Source organism: Acartia tonsa, chromosome 5, assembly GCF_053477335.1.
Source record: "Acartia tonsa isolate MP-2025a chromosome 5, ASM5347733v1, whole genome shotgun sequence".
Taxonomy (NCBI): Eukaryota; Metazoa; Arthropoda; class Copepoda; order Calanoida; family Acartiidae; genus Acartia; species Acartia tonsa.
In genome coordinates, this window is record NC_137264.1 from 20360403 (window position 1) to 20377261 (window position 16859).

At 30.7% G+C, this 16859-nt stretch overlaps 1 protein-coding gene across 2 annotated transcripts; it reads left to right on the forward strand.

The window, feature by feature from the left end:
* The first annotated feature begins 6918 nt into the window (after nt 1-6918).
* Nucleotides 6919-16019, forward strand: LOC145318976 (uncharacterized). Of its 2 annotated transcripts, none has more exons than XM_080160772.1 (10): nt 6919-7000; nt 8413-8467; nt 9052-9147; nt 10127-10208; nt 11073-11142; nt 12500-12563; nt 13395-13461; nt 13814-13861; nt 14337-14394; nt 14915-16019. In XM_080160772.1, the coding sequence occupies exons 2-9, from the start codon at nt 8422-8424 to the stop codon at nt 14392-14394; spliced, it is 531 nt and encodes a 176-aa protein (XP_080016898.1). In that variant the 5' UTR covers nt 6919-7000; nt 8413-8421; the 3' UTR covers nt 14915-16019. The 2 variants fall into 2 exon arrangements, with proteins under 2 accessions (XP_080016898.1, XP_080016899.1); XM_080160773.1 differs by having other exon boundaries at nt 11076-11142.
* The last annotated feature ends 840 nt before the right edge of the window (nt 16020-16859 follow it).

The window sequence follows — 16859 nt, forward strand, 5'->3', positions numbered from 1 at the left end:
TGTGATTTTTTCAAATTAATTTCGTTATTGGTATAAGCTGGTAATAAATAGCCCATTGTCCCCTCTTTCTCTATTAAAATAAAACATGTGATGTTTTATTAGCAATTTTCTTAGCACAGTAAAAAATGTTTTCAGTGTTCTCTTTTCCCTAAATCAACACTTCATAATAGATAGGCGAAGCATTGCCGTAAAAAAATGTAATCAAAAATAAGTCATTTAAAGCTGTCATTCAAGATTTGAAGAAATAAAGGAACACCAATAAAGAAATTATCAAGTAAGAATTATTAAAAGGTATAATCTAGATACATACTCCCAAATTCAGCCAATAGGAATACAGGGGAGGATCAATCTACCATATATTGGTTAGAAAGTAAACAAAATTTGGTTAGAAAGAGCAATTATCCTTTGATATCATTCGCAAAATGAATCATCTATAAATAGTCTTTCATAGGATAAGCCTTTGCTTTGGTCATATGGTTAAAAAATTTCTTCCCTCGCATGATTTAAAGCATATATGACATAACATATATAAGAAGTCATCTTTAAATAGTTAACTTTCTTGGGATAAAGTTACCTCTTTGGATATTTCTTATTAAGTTTCACAACTTATTGGGCCCGATTTACCATCTAGATCTACTATATCTATTGGTTCATTATACTATACTTTTGTACTTTCTTGGTAGAATATTTTTTTAAAGGTTATTATTTAAAACAGCTAACTGTTCTTTTAGCTCAAAAATCATAAAAATTTATAGCTTTCATTAGTTTTTAAGTAGTTTCTTTTCAAGTCCTGTCTGTTTTATACTTAATAGCTACAACCCCTCTAAGCTTTAAAGTTGTTAGATTTATAAAGAAAGGTTAAAAAAAACATTTTGTAGAGAGTGATTTCTTAGCTTGGTAAAGGCACCATGTAAAATATAGGTAAAACACATGACATATAATCAAATATTAGAAATAGGCAAGTGTTGAACCTATGATACTTTTTTGTTAAAATGTATGAACATCTATATAGATGTTAAAATTAAAATCTACAAAGAGCCACATGTTAACAAATTTTATATGTTTATTACAAAGAGTAGCTTTTAGTTCTATATGATCTATCCTTATAGTTTGTTTTTCTATTATAGTAAAATTAAAAATAATCCACACAAAGTTTTGTTGAAAAAACATCAAATTGTCATCCTAAGAAAGAATTTTATTTCTTATTATTTTTAAAATTAGTTAAGGTACCTTTTTTTGATAAGATACCCTAGGATTTTTGATGGAGAAGTAGATCAAAAGGGATGATTCATATAAGTTAGGGGCATCGAAAATAGGGAGGGGATTAAGCTACCTTTACATAAATAGTTAGGGATTCCTAAACCTTTCTTTGCAAAGAAAGCAGGTAGAAATTAATAGGGAAGGGTGGTGGTGGGGGGGGGGGGGGGGGTTGATAAAGGTTACTTTCAAATTTATGTAAGCTTTTTTAGTACAACTTTAAGGTAGGCTTACATTAAAGTTAGCGATGCCTTAGGGTTCTTAATTCAAAAGAAAGCAGGTAGAGGTGGGAAGAGCTTTGACATCCAATGAATAGATATATAAGATCTAGATGGTCTATCTGGCACCAAATTCTGTCATACATATAGAGGTGTAAGACAAACCCTTTTGTTTATTTGTAACTGTATAAGTTTCATTTTGATAATTTCAGCAACAAAATGTTTAGATGATATAAATTTCTGAAATGCTTTTGATTATTTAGACGTATTTGTTAAAATTCAATAATTTGGGCAACAAAATTTTTAGATGATATATTTTTTCCTGATTCTTTAGCTTTAACCCTTAACAGTCGGGCCCCTTGCCGCACCTTAATCAGTTGGGGGGGGGGGGGGGGGGGCGTTCAACGCCCCCCCATATTATCCCCTGTGTTATGATGAATTTCCGACCTTAAGTAAGTCAAAGTCAATTTTCGCTTCCTTCACCCTTTTATTTAACAACCTTTGTTTTTAGGTCCTTTTTTACTTAAAAATTTCAAACGGCTGTAATTTTCTTATTTTTGAAGCTAGAAGAACAATTTTTTTTGCAGAAAATGTTTATCTTTATGTAAATTTTATATTTGAAATGTCAAATTATAAATTTCAGCGGCCGCAGCTTTACTTGGCAGCTGCCAGCCGCCGCAGTCGGCGGTTGGCGGGAAAACGGCAGTGGATCTTTATGAAATTTTAATACGTTATGTAGACATGTAAGAAAAGCTTAAGTTTAAAATTTGAAGTCTCAAAGTCAAAAATTGAGGTCACAGGAGCCTTTTAAAGATTTCTGGAGACCTGGAGGATCAGGACCTGCAGGATCATACCTGGAACCTGAAATTGACTTGAACACCTGTATTTCATATAAGGATGTACTACTAGAGGATATTTTAGTATTTTGGCAAGATAAAATACTTTGTTTAAGTCAAAAAAATATTTTTGCTCTTTACCTGGATGACCCTGCCAGGTTTGCTGGCATCCTGTGCCCGCCAGGATGGAGATATTCAAAAAATTCCAACTCTCAGTTATGTGTCATACCCAAACTTAAAAAGTCACGCAGTTTGGGCTCTTTATCTTTCACACACAGAAAATGAGATAGAAAAAACCGGATGGGGGGCGTTCAACGCCCCCCCCCCCCCCCAACCGTTAAGGGTTAAATACTCTAGGAAGTAGTCCTATAGCCAAAAACCTGCTAAAAAGCACTCCAATTACCATGGATGTTTCCCTTAGAGCAATAAGAAATTAACCCTTACAGATTGGGGGGGCTAAATTAGCCGCCCCCCTCTAGTTTTTTCAATGTCACTTGCCTTCATTACATCATGACTTTTTAAGTTTAGTAATTATACATTTTTATATAAGCCGGTGCTTTTATTAAGTAGTAGATGTAAAATTTTTCATAGAATTCAGTTATGCAATTTTTAAAATAATTAAGTTTGTTTTTTTAAAATTAAGTCGATCTTAAGGTACCAAAACGCAACAAAAAAAAGGAAGAAAATGGGCATTATGAACAAAAATAGTAAGATCTTTAATTTGACACCTTACTTTTTGAATTTTGTCAGGTAATTATTGAAAAAATTGATTTTTTTAAACCCACGAGAATAAAAACTTTGAACTTAATTTTATCATTACACAGGTATAAAAAATATGGGTTCATATATACCTTTAGAATCAGAAAAATATTACGAATCCATTATAAGCAAAATTGAAAAAAAGTAAAAAAAAAAAAAATGGCCTAATATATTATTTTGTACAAGCAACACTTTCTTCATCCCCTCTTTACCCCCTTCCCATTTTTATTCTCAAAATAAGAAATAAGATGGTTGCCTGTATAATATAACATAATATTTTTATATAATTCCTTTTATTGTAGTTTATATACTATAGTGTAAACTTTTTATTTCAATTTTGCTTAGAATGGATTTGTAATATTTTTCTCATTCTAACAGTATATATAACGCCTATTTCTTATGCCTGGGTAATGATAAAATTAAGTTCAAAGTTTTTATTCTTGTGGGTTTAAAAAAATCGATTTTTTCAATAATTACCTGACAGAATTTAAAAAGTAAGGTGTCAAATTAAAGATTTTACCATTTTTGTTCATAATGGCCATTTTCTTTCTTTTTTTTGTTGCATTTTAGTACCTTAAAATTGACTTAATTTTTAAAAAAAAAACTTACATTACTTTAAAAATAAGAGGTCTACAAAAAAAACGATTGCATATCTGAATTCTATGGAAAAATTTACATCTACTACTTACTAAAAGCACCGGCTAGCTATAAAAATAAAAGTAAATACACCTTCTTTGGTACCACCTAACCCACTTTGACCGGACACCATGACCAACACAGACTAGATATCCTTATAAGATCAACTCTTGCCGACATATAATTACTAAACTTAAAAAGTCATAAAGTCACAACTCTCTATCTTACCTACAAAAAAATGACATTGAAAAAAATAGAGGGGGGGGGGGTCAATATGACCCCCCCCTGATCTGTAAGGGTTAATAGATAATTATACTTCTTAATATGAGAGTGTTGACAAAAAGTTACTGCTGTATATCTTGAATAGGAGATGAGATAATCATATTCTCTACATTTTTGTCTTTGAAGGACAAACTGACCAATAGACAAACATTTGGATCTAAAGAGTAGCTTCACTACTAAAAATTATTTACCCCTTCATCAAATGTTGGTAAAGATTTTATTGTGAGGGTAATAAAAAAAAAATTTTTTTCAAAGCATTTTTAGGAAGATAAACAACCATCCCTCCCCCCCCCCCTTCCCCACATATTTTGACGTCCTCACTTTTGTACAAAAATCTGCACAATTTTTAACCAATAATATGGCCGAATTATTGCTACATTGTTTTCCTATTGGCTGCATTAGAAAATGTGTATCTAAATGTCCTATATCTATTCAATTAAGGCAGGTTCCTAAAATCTAAAATTTTAAAAATAACAATACTAATAAGATTGGGAACATAAATGTAATTACATAACAAATTTAATTGAGAGAATGCAACTTTGTACTTCTCTTTTTAAAAGCGAAGCTTTTCTATAATAAGGGTAAGTCCGTCCATCTGTATCTGATAGCTCATATTATTAATTTAGGCATATAAGAATTATCCTATCAATTTCAAATAATGTTTCCTGTAATAGTTAGATACGATTTAGCAACTCTATAATCGTTATCCAAATGCCCACATGTTCATTTTAAACATACTGATTTTTAAAACTTTTTTTATAAAAACTTTAATTATTTAGTTATCCTATCCATCTTGATCTTATAATTGAAATAATGATTCCTAAAAAATGTGTGTGTCATTATCCTGCATTTAATCAATTTTACATTATAATTGTTTACAAATTTAGAGCTTCGCTTTTATTGATGTTGTCATTCTTGTTTAGCAACTCTCTAATAAGAAAGGAAAAATGCAAAGAGTACATCCAATAGACAAATTCATGCAAATAGATTGTTAATTTTTTTCTGTTGTAGTAAAGTTAAATTTAATCTACAATATGTTTTGTTAAAAAAATGTATCAAATTGTCTAGCTAAGAAAGAATTTCATTCATTATTATTTAAATAAAATAAGGAAAGCCTTATTTTTTCTTAGGGTATCCTATCTTAAATACAGAAAAGATAGGAAGAGTTTTTATAAATCAGCTAAACAAATGTTATCTTTAAAGTATTAAAAACAAGATTAAGGGAGAAAAGAAATAAATTGCTATCTTTAAAGTAGCAAAAACTAGATTAAGATTAATGGGAAAAAAGGAAAAAAAAACGTAAGATACAAATGTACAGCCTCAATCATGATAACTTTTAAACCCAAAATGAAGAACACTAAGGGGGGGGGGAGGTGGGGGGAGGATTGGCCTAGTGAGTGTTAACACAAAATTAAGGTACACTTATTGGGGGGAATCGGTTGAAAAGGGTAGATATAAACAATTGGGGGGAAAAGAGAAGCAGTAAGTAAAGTAAAAGAGAGAGGGGAAAAATACATTGGTGGTGCAGCCTTATAATGTCATGAGGAAAACTAATAAGAGTTAAGACAACATCTTTTCCAATATCATTTTTAAGCATATTTTCATTTAATGTTGAAATTAAAATGAAGATAAAAGATAAAATAAATTGTTTTCAAATCAATCAGAACCTTTTCTATTAAAAGCAATTGAACCAAAATGACTTTCTCAAATATTAAATTTCCCATAAATGTTTCAGATGGACAGACATAAATTCATATTATATAGTAACTTTGCTAATAAAAATCTTTTAAATCCACGATATTAGTAGAAAAAGGTTTAAAATATTTTTTTAACAATTTAATATCAAAATTTTATAACAAAAGTTAATTAATCTTCTTTAAATTCTTTTAGTTTGGAAAGAGGTGCAACAACAATATGGTTTAGCACAGCAAAAATGGCCAGGCCTACTGATTTTATCCATTCTTAAATTCCCTTGATTCCCCTCTTTTACTTTTTTCTCTTTGCCTTTATGAACTTTTAATCATACAAAGAGTTCATTTCTACAATTCTATTCTTACAAATAATGCAAAGAGAACTGTAATTTATTTATGAAATACTTTTTTTTAAATCCACGTTATTTTACATAAACAAATACATAAAGGATAAGTTAAGAAAGATTTTAAAATATTCCTATTTTTTATTGCAAGTTGATGTAATAAGGAAGGTTTAGTACAGGCTTATGTACACTTGTTTATGAGAGGTTTATGTAAGGCTAAAGTATGCCTATCAAAATCTTTACTTAAGCTTGACATTACTAAATTTAAGGGTAGCCTATCTCCCCCAAACTAAAGTAAAGCTTAAGATACCCTTATTTTTAAAGGGTCCCTAATAAACCGTTTGTGATTAGCTCTAATATAGTTAAGGTGTCTAATTAAAATTTGGGGAAAGGGATTGAATTTGTCAATTTTTGTTTTTCTAAAAATAATATAAAATTTTGAAATTGAAAGACAAAATAAAGAGAAAGATTTCAGAGTTTAGTATTAATTCTAAGGGATAAGACAATGGACAATAAATTGACATACATCCCAAGTGATGATAAACGAAATTATTCCTTTTGCAGATTAAGATAGTTGGTCAAAAAGTTTGGACGCTTCCAATGAACCAACCAATCCTGATTTAATATAAATATAAAAAGTTTTGCGGTAAAACAAATGAGAGAGCATGATTGACTTTTGGTACCAGCAAAGTTACATTCTATTGTCCTCTCCCTCCCTGAGTTTATAAGTGAGTAAGATAAGATAAAAGAGTGGATAGTGAAAAAGATAGAGGGAGAGAGAGAGAGAGAGAGAGAGAGGAAGAGAGAGAGAGAGAAAGAGAAAAACAGAGAGAGAGAGAGTGAAGGTAAGAGAATCATATGGTAAGTTTACTTAGAGTAAACAGAGAATTTCTGTATAAAAAGTTCAAAATTTACTAATAGATTGTCTGTCGCAGGTTTTATTTCAACCAAAGAGGTTCATAGCTTCAATAATTAAGGTATTTAATTTACAGGGAGGAAGGGAAGGGTCATTGACGATAAATAATAATAATGCCCAAAGTTTTATCAAAAGGTTCTCTCATTTGTAACATTGTTTGTTCAAACTACGTGTAGTTTATTTGGATTGTTCCATCCAGCAGTGTCCTAACATTTCCACCAATAATTAAAATCTACACTTATCTTTTTAACTTTTTAAAAGTTGAGTTTAAGTTTTGTCACATTTTATTGGTTTTAAATGTACTTTCATTCTTTGATTATTAACGATTTTTTTAAAGGGAAGGGACAAGAAGGACTGTATATTTCTTAAACCAAATTTTTCACTCTCTTCTTCCTGATGTAATGAGATTTTTAAGCGTGTTTCATAATTCTTAAAATCCCTAACACTGTATGTCTGTCTATAATGCGGTTCACATGAAACGCTTGTTGTCAAGCTTGTTTTTGTCAATAAACTCTGTTGTTTTTAGATATGATATTTTCACAGTGCGTATATATGAAGGTGCTTTGACTTTTGTGTCAGAACCTAAATTGGGACATAGTGCATTTCATTACACTAGGTTAGGTAACTTCATTTCACTTTTCAATAAAATCTAAAATGCAGCCGTCTTTGAGAAAATTATATTTGAAAAGTTCAATTTTAATCCACTAGGAGTTACCGCATAATCATGACAAGAAAAACAAAGGTTATTTATTTAGATTTTTGAAAAACTTTGCTTTTATAAAGTTTGTCATAAAAGTCTCTATATATGATTTTTTAAGGCTGAATTTCCGTGACCTTAGCAAAGCAACTGATAAAAAAAGACATTAATTAACTCACTTCAGGAGTGGTTTTATGAAGAACTTTATAAAAGCAAACTTGTTCAAAATTTTAAATAAATAATCTTTGCTTTTCTTGTCATGATTATGCGGTAACTCCTAATGGATGAAAATTGAACTTGAAATTTTCGAATCTAATTTTCTAAAAAATTTAAAAGTGAAATGAAGTTACCTGTAATGCACTATGTCCCAATTTAGGTTCTGACGCAAAAGTCAAAGCACCTTCATACGCACTGTGTTTTAATTTTACAAAATGTAGATTTGTATGATATGTTTTATTAATTATGTATAAAATAAAGTAAATTTATGTATCACATAACACTTAGACTAGCAGCTACGCCCACATTTTCAATGTTAGAATTTTTGTAAATTTTATCGGTAGGGGGGTTTATATTTTTTCCAAAGGAAAGTTTTCTTGGAAGGGTTAAGGTACCCTTTTCCAAAAATAGTTCTAAAAGCTTCACTGTGAAAGAGAACCATACCTGTCTAGCGCTCAGAAAGATTCATCATTTTGCTTTTACTTATACATTTTCTTACTTTGCGTGTTATGACCGTTTTATGGACTTATCTGGACTGTGATTGGCTAATTATTTTGTAGGTTACTGTAATGAGAGCAACATTATGTCTTTTTGTCACTGTTACACTATTGCCAGGTCAGAAAAGTTTTAGTAGAGAAGCTACTTTACAATTTGGTCTGTGCGTCCGTAACCGCAACAGTAATTTAAGCATGTCAGAATTGTCATAATCAGTCAGGCCAATTTTGATAGCATAGCAAATCTATTGCCAAAGTCCGTGTGTTCATGGCAAACATGATGATTTTTGTCCTTTTTATTATCAAATTCACGTGATTTTTGGAATACTGGGACTGTTAAGTAAATTGTTTTAAGTAAAAAAATCTATTGTTTAAAGTAGAAGTGTTTTTATTTCTGAAAAAAATTAGCTCACTAATTTGAACTTCGTAAGGAGATTATATAATGGTTGTTTTTCTAATGCTAGGTTTCTATACCTGAAGGCTAGTGGCTAGTAGATTTTTGCAGGCCATTGTTTGTAAGCCTTCCTAACACTGAAACACGTGCAGATTATTAGTTATATACTCTGTTCGGATTTTTATAGGCATCTAATTTTTCATTTGATAAAAGATAACTAATCATTAGCCAAATTTTGTGATCTGTTGAAAGCAGAATTGGTTGAAGAAATATCATTTTAGCTGTATACAATATATTTTTATATGTATTAGATTTGCTGGTCTGCCAGTTGATGGCAGATTTTGATGAAGATTCTGCATTTAGAGGAAACACAGCGAGATACCCACCCTCCCCACAACTCTTCTTTCAGGAATATTTTATTTATTTACTATAATTCTAAACTAGTTGCTTCGCCTCTAGCAGTTAGGGAGTTGAATCCATTTTTATAGAAGCAGAAATATAATCTATGATTATGGTTTGGACCCTCTAAAACTGTAATCTACCCTTCCACTTTCCCCTCTCTTGGTGAAGATATCTTCAACGCCGCTACGATTTTTGAAATGTAAGATTCTATTTTCCCTTCTCTTGGTGAAGATATCTTCAACGCCGATACGATTTTTGAAATGTAAGATTCCACTTTCCCCTCTCTTGGTGAAGATATCTTCAACGCCGATACGATTTTTGAAATTTAAGATTCCACTTTTGACTCTCTTGGTGAAGATATCTTCAACAAGAGAGACAAAAGTGGAATCTTATTTTTCAAAAATTGTATCGGCGTTGAAGATATCTTCACCAAGAGAGGGGAAAGTGGAAGGGTAGATTACAGTTTTAGAGGGTCCAAACCATAATCATAGATTATATTTCTGCTTCTATAAAAATGGATTCAACTCCCTAACTGTCTAGGTGGTCAGGAAAATAGCCTAAAACCACCCCATGACATTTATAAAAAAAAACGCTTAACAGTACAACTTATTCAGAAATCTCTAGCTACAGAAAAAAACACTACTTCATATAACATGATTATAGGTAAAAAGAGTTAAAAAAGGTTATGAAAAATTTAAGATGAAAAAAGTTGTAGCAAAGACTTTAGAATGTATGTAAACATATGTATAATATCCAGTTTTTGTTTTACGGTAGATTTACTTAGGCCTAAAAAAACAAAGGAAATTATTTATTCTTTAATTGAATAAAATTTCTGATTTAAAACTGGCATTTATTTTAAATACATACATTAATCTTAAGTAGATGAATAAATGTCAAACGATGAGATAACAAGCCATGTTAATTAACAACCATGTTAACCGAGGTTCCTAGAGCCTAAATTAAAATAAATATATTATATTGATTAGAAATATCCTCAGTCCAAGGGCTTGGTAGCCCCAATGACCCGAGCTCTAGGGCTACCACAGAGTCTCAGCCCTCAACCAAGGTTTTTAAACAAAATTGTAACATTATTTAATAACTTCATTTTGTTTCTATTGAGATTTGTATTTGAAGCGAGGAAAAAAATAGTTTAAAACTACCAAGACTTAAAGGTAGAAATAAAACAGCCTAAAACCTAACTTTTTAAAGGTTACTATTTTTATTTACTATTTAATTAAGTCCTATTAGAAAAGTTTATTATTAGCTCTAGTACATAAAATGTAAACTATTGGCTAATGTACACTATTTTAAGAGATCTTATTAAATAGTAAGGTATACTCGCGACCGTGGCTTAACACGTAAGCACATCCGCTCCTCGTGGGGAAAGTGATAGGTTCAAATCTCGGCACGACACTGCGTCATAACTTAGGATGTTAAAAATTGTTCCTACTGCTACTATGTCAGGTGCGCGACATTAATAGTTAGAGTAAGGGAAATGGGCGCAATTCATTACCATGCAGATTTAGGAATCAAAGAGTTGGTTGTCTGATGCATGTTACTAAACTTAAAATCCTTGAGTGCTAGAGTATCGCATCCCATTACACGCGGATGTTGCTCTGGAATTTCTAGTCGATTGAGAATCCTGTCCTTACGAGGTAAGGTAAATAGTGAGGTTCCTGGTAAAGTTGGGTATTTGGTTACAAACAAGGTAGCTGGGTTTTCAAGTGAGATTTTTAGAAATATAAATAAATGATAAAAGCCATTCAATGTCCCATAGGTAAAAGAAAAAGAAAACTAAACATATTTTTTTCAAAATTCAAATAAAATTAGATTATTTAAGGCTAAGTAACTTAAAATAATAAAAAATACCAGTTTACTTTCTGTTAAAAAATGATATACTCAATTTTGTAAAAAAAAAAAAAAAAATCAGCAGCTCTGCTAGTATGTCAGGCTTTGATTTGTTCACTGGTTACAAGAACAAGAGAGGAACTAGTGCATCGGTGAGATAATCTGATAGTTTATATCTTCAAAAATAATAATTGTGCCTACTGCAAATGTTTTAGCCGAAAGTCAAAAGATTTTTTTTTAGCCTGGACTTGAATGTTTTTTAAAAGCGAAGCTTTTCTATAATTAGGGTCGGTCCGTCCGTCCGTCCGTACGTCCGTCCGTCCGTACGTCCGTCCGTCACGGATAGCTTTTTTCGTTGATTTAGACATGTTAGAATTGTCCTATCGATTTCAAATTTTGCATGGTGATTCCTTTAGTAGTTAGGTACGATTTAGAAAGCGTAGCAACTCTATAATCACTACCAAAATGTCCGTACGTCCATTTTAAACATGTTGATTTTTTTACTTTTTTAAATAGCTTTTTTCGTTAATTTAGGCATGTTAGAATTGTCCTATCGATTTCAAATTTTGCATGGTGATTCCTATATTAGTTAGGTACGAGTTAGAAAGTGTAGCAACTCTATAATCATTACCAGAATGTCCGTACGTCCATTTTAAACATGTTGATTTTTTTTACATTTTTAACAACAAATTTGTATGTGACCTAATTATCCGATTGGTCTGATTTTTGGTATACTGATTCCTGGGACAACAAAGTACAATATTATAAGCGAAGCAACTCTATAATCAAGTCCTAAAAATGTAAGTATGTCCATAATCATTATCCTGTATCAAGCAGTTTTTCAACAAATTTACTTACAATTTTGCTTTAACTCTTATACATTCGCATTCTGATTATTCAGTTCTGACATTAAACAAGCGTTAATGTCCGTTTGTCCTACCGTTTCAGAGCTTCGCTTTTATGGATGTTGTCATCCTTGTTTTAAAATTAATCATAATGGGATTTAGGAGAGGGGAAAGATTAGCCCAATTTCTCATTTTATGGAGGTGTTAAATCACACCCTAGGCACAGCCCTGACAATAAGAATAATGACCAGTAATAGTGCAGCAATAACAGTTAAATGTCTGAAAAATATAATTCAAAAAAAATATTCTTGTACTAACATTTTCATAATAAGAATTAAGTAATCCTTTATTCTTAATAATATATGCTGAAAAAAACAACATCAAGATAATATATTTTTGACATATTTTGATGGCCTAATTTTTAGATAATAGAAAATATTCTTTTTTGGTATTCTTGGAAACAAAAATTATAAGTAATATCAAGAAACAAAAAGCGAAGCTCAAAATTAATTATGCTGTAGTTTATGGTCGGACAAAGTTACTTAAGACCACCCACCTAAAAATCCAAATATACAAAAAGGAGCTAATAATATCACATTTCACTTAAAAACTTTTAAGATAAAAACATATGGAAGCTGTACAATTTAATCCTTTTATGTTTTAGAAAATCTGTGGAGACCATCTGATCATGTTGCTCTACCTAGCTTGTGAGGGTGGATATTCTCCAGGTATAGATACATAGATAGATAGATACATCTGATCATGTTGCTCTACCTAGCTTGTGAGGGTGGATATTCTCCAGGTATAGATACATAGATAGATAGATACATCTGATTATGTTACTCTACCTAGCTTGTGAGGGTGGATATTCTCCAGGTATAGATACATAGATAGATAGATACATCTGATTATGTTGCTCTACCTAGCTTGTGAGAGTTGATATTCTCCAGGTATAGATACATAGATAGATAGATACATCTGATTATGTTGCTCTACCTAGCTTGTGAGAGTGGATATTCTCCAGGTATAGATACATAGATATATAGATACATCTGATCATGTTACTCTACCTAGCTTGTGAGGGTGGATATTCTCCAGGTATAGATACATAGATAGATACATCTGATTATGTTACTCTACCTAGCTTGTGAGGGTGGATATTCTCCAGGTATAGATACATAGATTGATAGATACATCTGATTATGTTGCTCTACCTAGCTTGTGAGAGTGGATATTCTCCAGGTATAGATACATAGATAGATAGATACATCTGATTATGTTGCTCTACCTAGCTTGTGAGGGTGGATATTCTCCAGGTATAGATACATAGATAGATAGATACATCTGATTATGTTGCTCTACCTAGCTTGTGAGGGTGGATATTCTCCAGGTATAGATACATAGATTGATAGATACATTATGTTAAAATAAGTATTATTTCTCTGAACACTTCCATACATATCTAAAAACATAAAGCTATCCAAATTTCAAAATTTACTAGAATTGATATGTATGTGTTCATGTGTAGTGTGTAAAAAAAGTAAAAAATATATATTTAGGACTTCAGGGACTATTTGAGGAAATCAGACAATTTGGTGACCTAACTCAAAAACGCTCTGGCATGAGGTAATACATTTTTTCATAACCCGAGAGCCTAAATTATTTCAAATTATTTTGTTCTTTTATAAGTTTCCATCTGCAATCTTTGTTGCCCTACACACAGTGGATAATACATTGAAAATAAAATGTTGGTAATTTTGTATATCAATTCTATAGACGACAATTTTTTATCACTACTCGACGCTACAAATTTATCAAAATATGTGTATCATAGAACGAGATAATGTGTTCGTAAAATTTTTTGGGTATAAGTCTAATTTACAATGAAAATTCTTCCCCTCCTTTATTACTTAAGTACAATTTACTACTTTATATAAAACAGTTATCAAATATTTTTTTGAATTTGGGTTACTTTCAGGACTCAGATAGCAGAATACGTTGGAAGCAACAGACCCTATGGACTTGCCAGGAATTGCAATGTTTACTTTTACTTTCTACATAAATATGACAAGTGCAATAGGATGTTTGTCTCTCGCTCCCCACTCCTCTTAAAAAAAGGGGGTTCTGTTACAAGGTAAATTTGGTGTCAGGTATACCTGTCGACGGCTTTTTTGGGGTCAAAATTTAGCTTAAGCAAGTTACTTTGTGTTTGAAGCAAGAAAGGCAAAATGAATGTGTAATTGAATAGTATTTTTTATCCACATTTAAAAATGCACCTGGACTTAGGATGGCACCCGAGGCCGAATGGATGGATGGATCTAAATTTGATTGACTAAAAGTTTGTTTTTGACATATGAAATGTTTGAAATTTTTGTAATTGTACCTTTCACAAAATCAACATAAGAGGCAAAAAATCTTATATTAAACCAAAATAGGTTTACATTTATTCAAATCCAATGTCTACTAGATGAAAATAAGATAAACATTGGATAATCAAATAACAGGATGTGCTGCACAGACAGACCTTGTTCTCCAAAATTCCTGAAACAATTCTGCTAGGCATATAAAACTATAGATAGTGGATCAGATATCCTATTAGTAACAAATCAAATATTCGTCTTTAAAAAAGGATAGTTTTTAAAAAGTATTTTAAATGTTTAGATTAGTATTTAACCTTCCAGAAAATTACTGAACACGATTAAGCCCATATTGTCCTGTTGTGACGTCATAAATTTCAGGATAGAAAAAGAAAAGGGGGAAGAAAATCTCTTTGGGAGAAATGGGGTTCTCTTTTCCCTTTCCCGAAATTTATGACGTCACAACAGGATAATATGGTCTTTTTCCTTAAAACAGACAACAAACTCTTTGATTGCACGACCCTCCCTTGTCGTGTAGTCCTATTTTGTACGGTAATGTGGTGCCAGAAAACTATAGTCAACCTCCTCTTAGACATAGATACCATTGTGAACCATATTCAACGGCTAAATGTGTCCAAAAACAGAACAAACATCTTCCAAGCTGTAAGCTGGACGTTAATACCATTTGTCTTTCATCTATCAATAGTTTTGTACCCTGCCAGGCCATAAGAAGATAGAACAGAATAAGGTTCTACATGCTCGCAGGATTCTAAATTAAAATAACTTTTAACATAAAATATATTTACTTTTAGTAAGTCATTAAAATCATTAAAAACACACCTTTAAAATAAAAACAATCCACAATTAAAAATTGAACAAAACTTAATCAAGATTTCCACATGAACCCTTAAAACTTCAGCTTTAATACAAAGTAAAACATTCTCTGTTTTTTATTCTAAAAATAACAATAGATTTTTTAATACTTAAGTTTTTTAAAACAAAGTTATCTTTTAAATTTTTTTTTATAAACTATTCAATACGTTTCAAACATATTACTTTTCACTTTATTGTTCTAAAATTTAACCTTCTGGCTTTAGATATTAAAAAAGCCCATTTCATCTTTATTTTCTTATTTTCTATAGCTAAAATATATATGTATGTACTAAGATAGCACATCTATCCTTATATAAAATATTTTATCTATGGTATAAAAACAAGAATAAATTTGTACATATGTTGTAAATTGTGTGCCGTGCATATTTTGATTGGAGACAAAAGTTTGCAATTAAAAGGTCATATTATATAAATAGAACCTGCTTTAAAGGGGATAGAAAAAAATCTTATATTGGCCAAACTTGATAAAACAAATCTTCATATATTATTATTGATATTATTATTCTGTAAAATGACCTTTTTAAAAAACTTTTGTCCCCATTCCCTAAATTATTAAATGTGTAAGGAGGCTGGATTTTTTCTCTAATTATTCATACTGACTATTAATATTATTAGTAAATTTTTATTCATCAGACAAAATACCTAAAAAAAAAGTATAAAAACAAGTAAAATTTTAATTAGTGTTAGTTAGACTAAACCAAAGCGTTTGATAACATGTAAATTTGATATTTTGATTATATAAATTACAATTGCCATAGACAAAAATATTCCTACAGAAAGATAAACTTAAAATTTAATAAAAACTTAAGTTTAATTTTTTTTCATAAGTTGAAATAACCATAAATCGTACTATATCAATTTAAAATAGAAATTTTTGTTTATTCTTTAAACCATAATAAAATATATAAATATATGTATGTAGCAATTTCAAAACGTGTTTTTTTATTTTCCGAAGTTACTCTATAACTTGAACTTGGCTGAATAATAAATCAAAAAAAATAACAAAGAAAAAAGGAAAATTTGACTTAAAAATGTTTTAATCCTGGATATTATTATTTTCCACTCTTTCGTAAGGATCATCTTAAACAAGGATGCAAACATCCATAAAAGCGAAGCTCTAAAAACTTGTAGAGTGTCAAAATAAGATCAACAGAGCATTAACTCAAAGATATAAACAACACAGTAAATATAAACTTGCTTAAAAAATCAGATGAATTGGAAAATTATATCATACAAAAAGTGGTTGTTAAAAAAGTAAAAAAATCAACATATTTTAAATGGACGTAGGGACTTTCTGGTAAAAAAATGTTATAACGCTCTCTAAATCGTACCAAACGAAAAGAGCTAACAGTGTCGTACGGACGTACAGACCCCAATTATAGAAAAGCTTGGCTTTACTAAAATTAAATTGTATATTTATTACGACTGTACACAGAGAGGAAGGAAAGATTGACTGTAAATTCTACTGGTAACCTAAGTTGTATAGACAGGGTCATTTTGTTTGTCATCTGTGGAGATATGTACACTAATTTGAAGTCTATTGTCTTATTCCTTAAGAACCCTGGGCTAAACATGACTTTAATCATGTAAAAGATTTATAAAAAATAGGGCTAAAACAAGTATGACAAGATCAAGAAAAGCGAAGATGACAAATGAATGACCTACCAACTTTGGGACCAGTAAAGAAATATTCAACTTAAACGACAGTATTTTCAAAACTTCCTAACCTCAGAAGGATTTAAATCAATATGTGATTTTTATAGGAAATATTAC

Bases quoted from the DNA above. Each gene is read 5' to 3' on its own strand.
- LOC145318976 (XM_080160772.1), top strand. From the start codon at position 8,422: ATGAGAGCAACATTATGTCTTTTTGTCACTGTTACACTATTGCCAG. The intron at 12,564-13,394 runs GTATAGATACAT...ATATATATTTAG, and splicing joins TGAGGGTGGATATTCTCCAG to GACTTCAGGGACTATTTGAG. The intron at 13,462-13,813 runs GTAATACATTTT...GGTTACTTTCAG, and splicing joins CAAAAACGCTCTGGCATGAG to GACTCAGATAGCAGAATACG.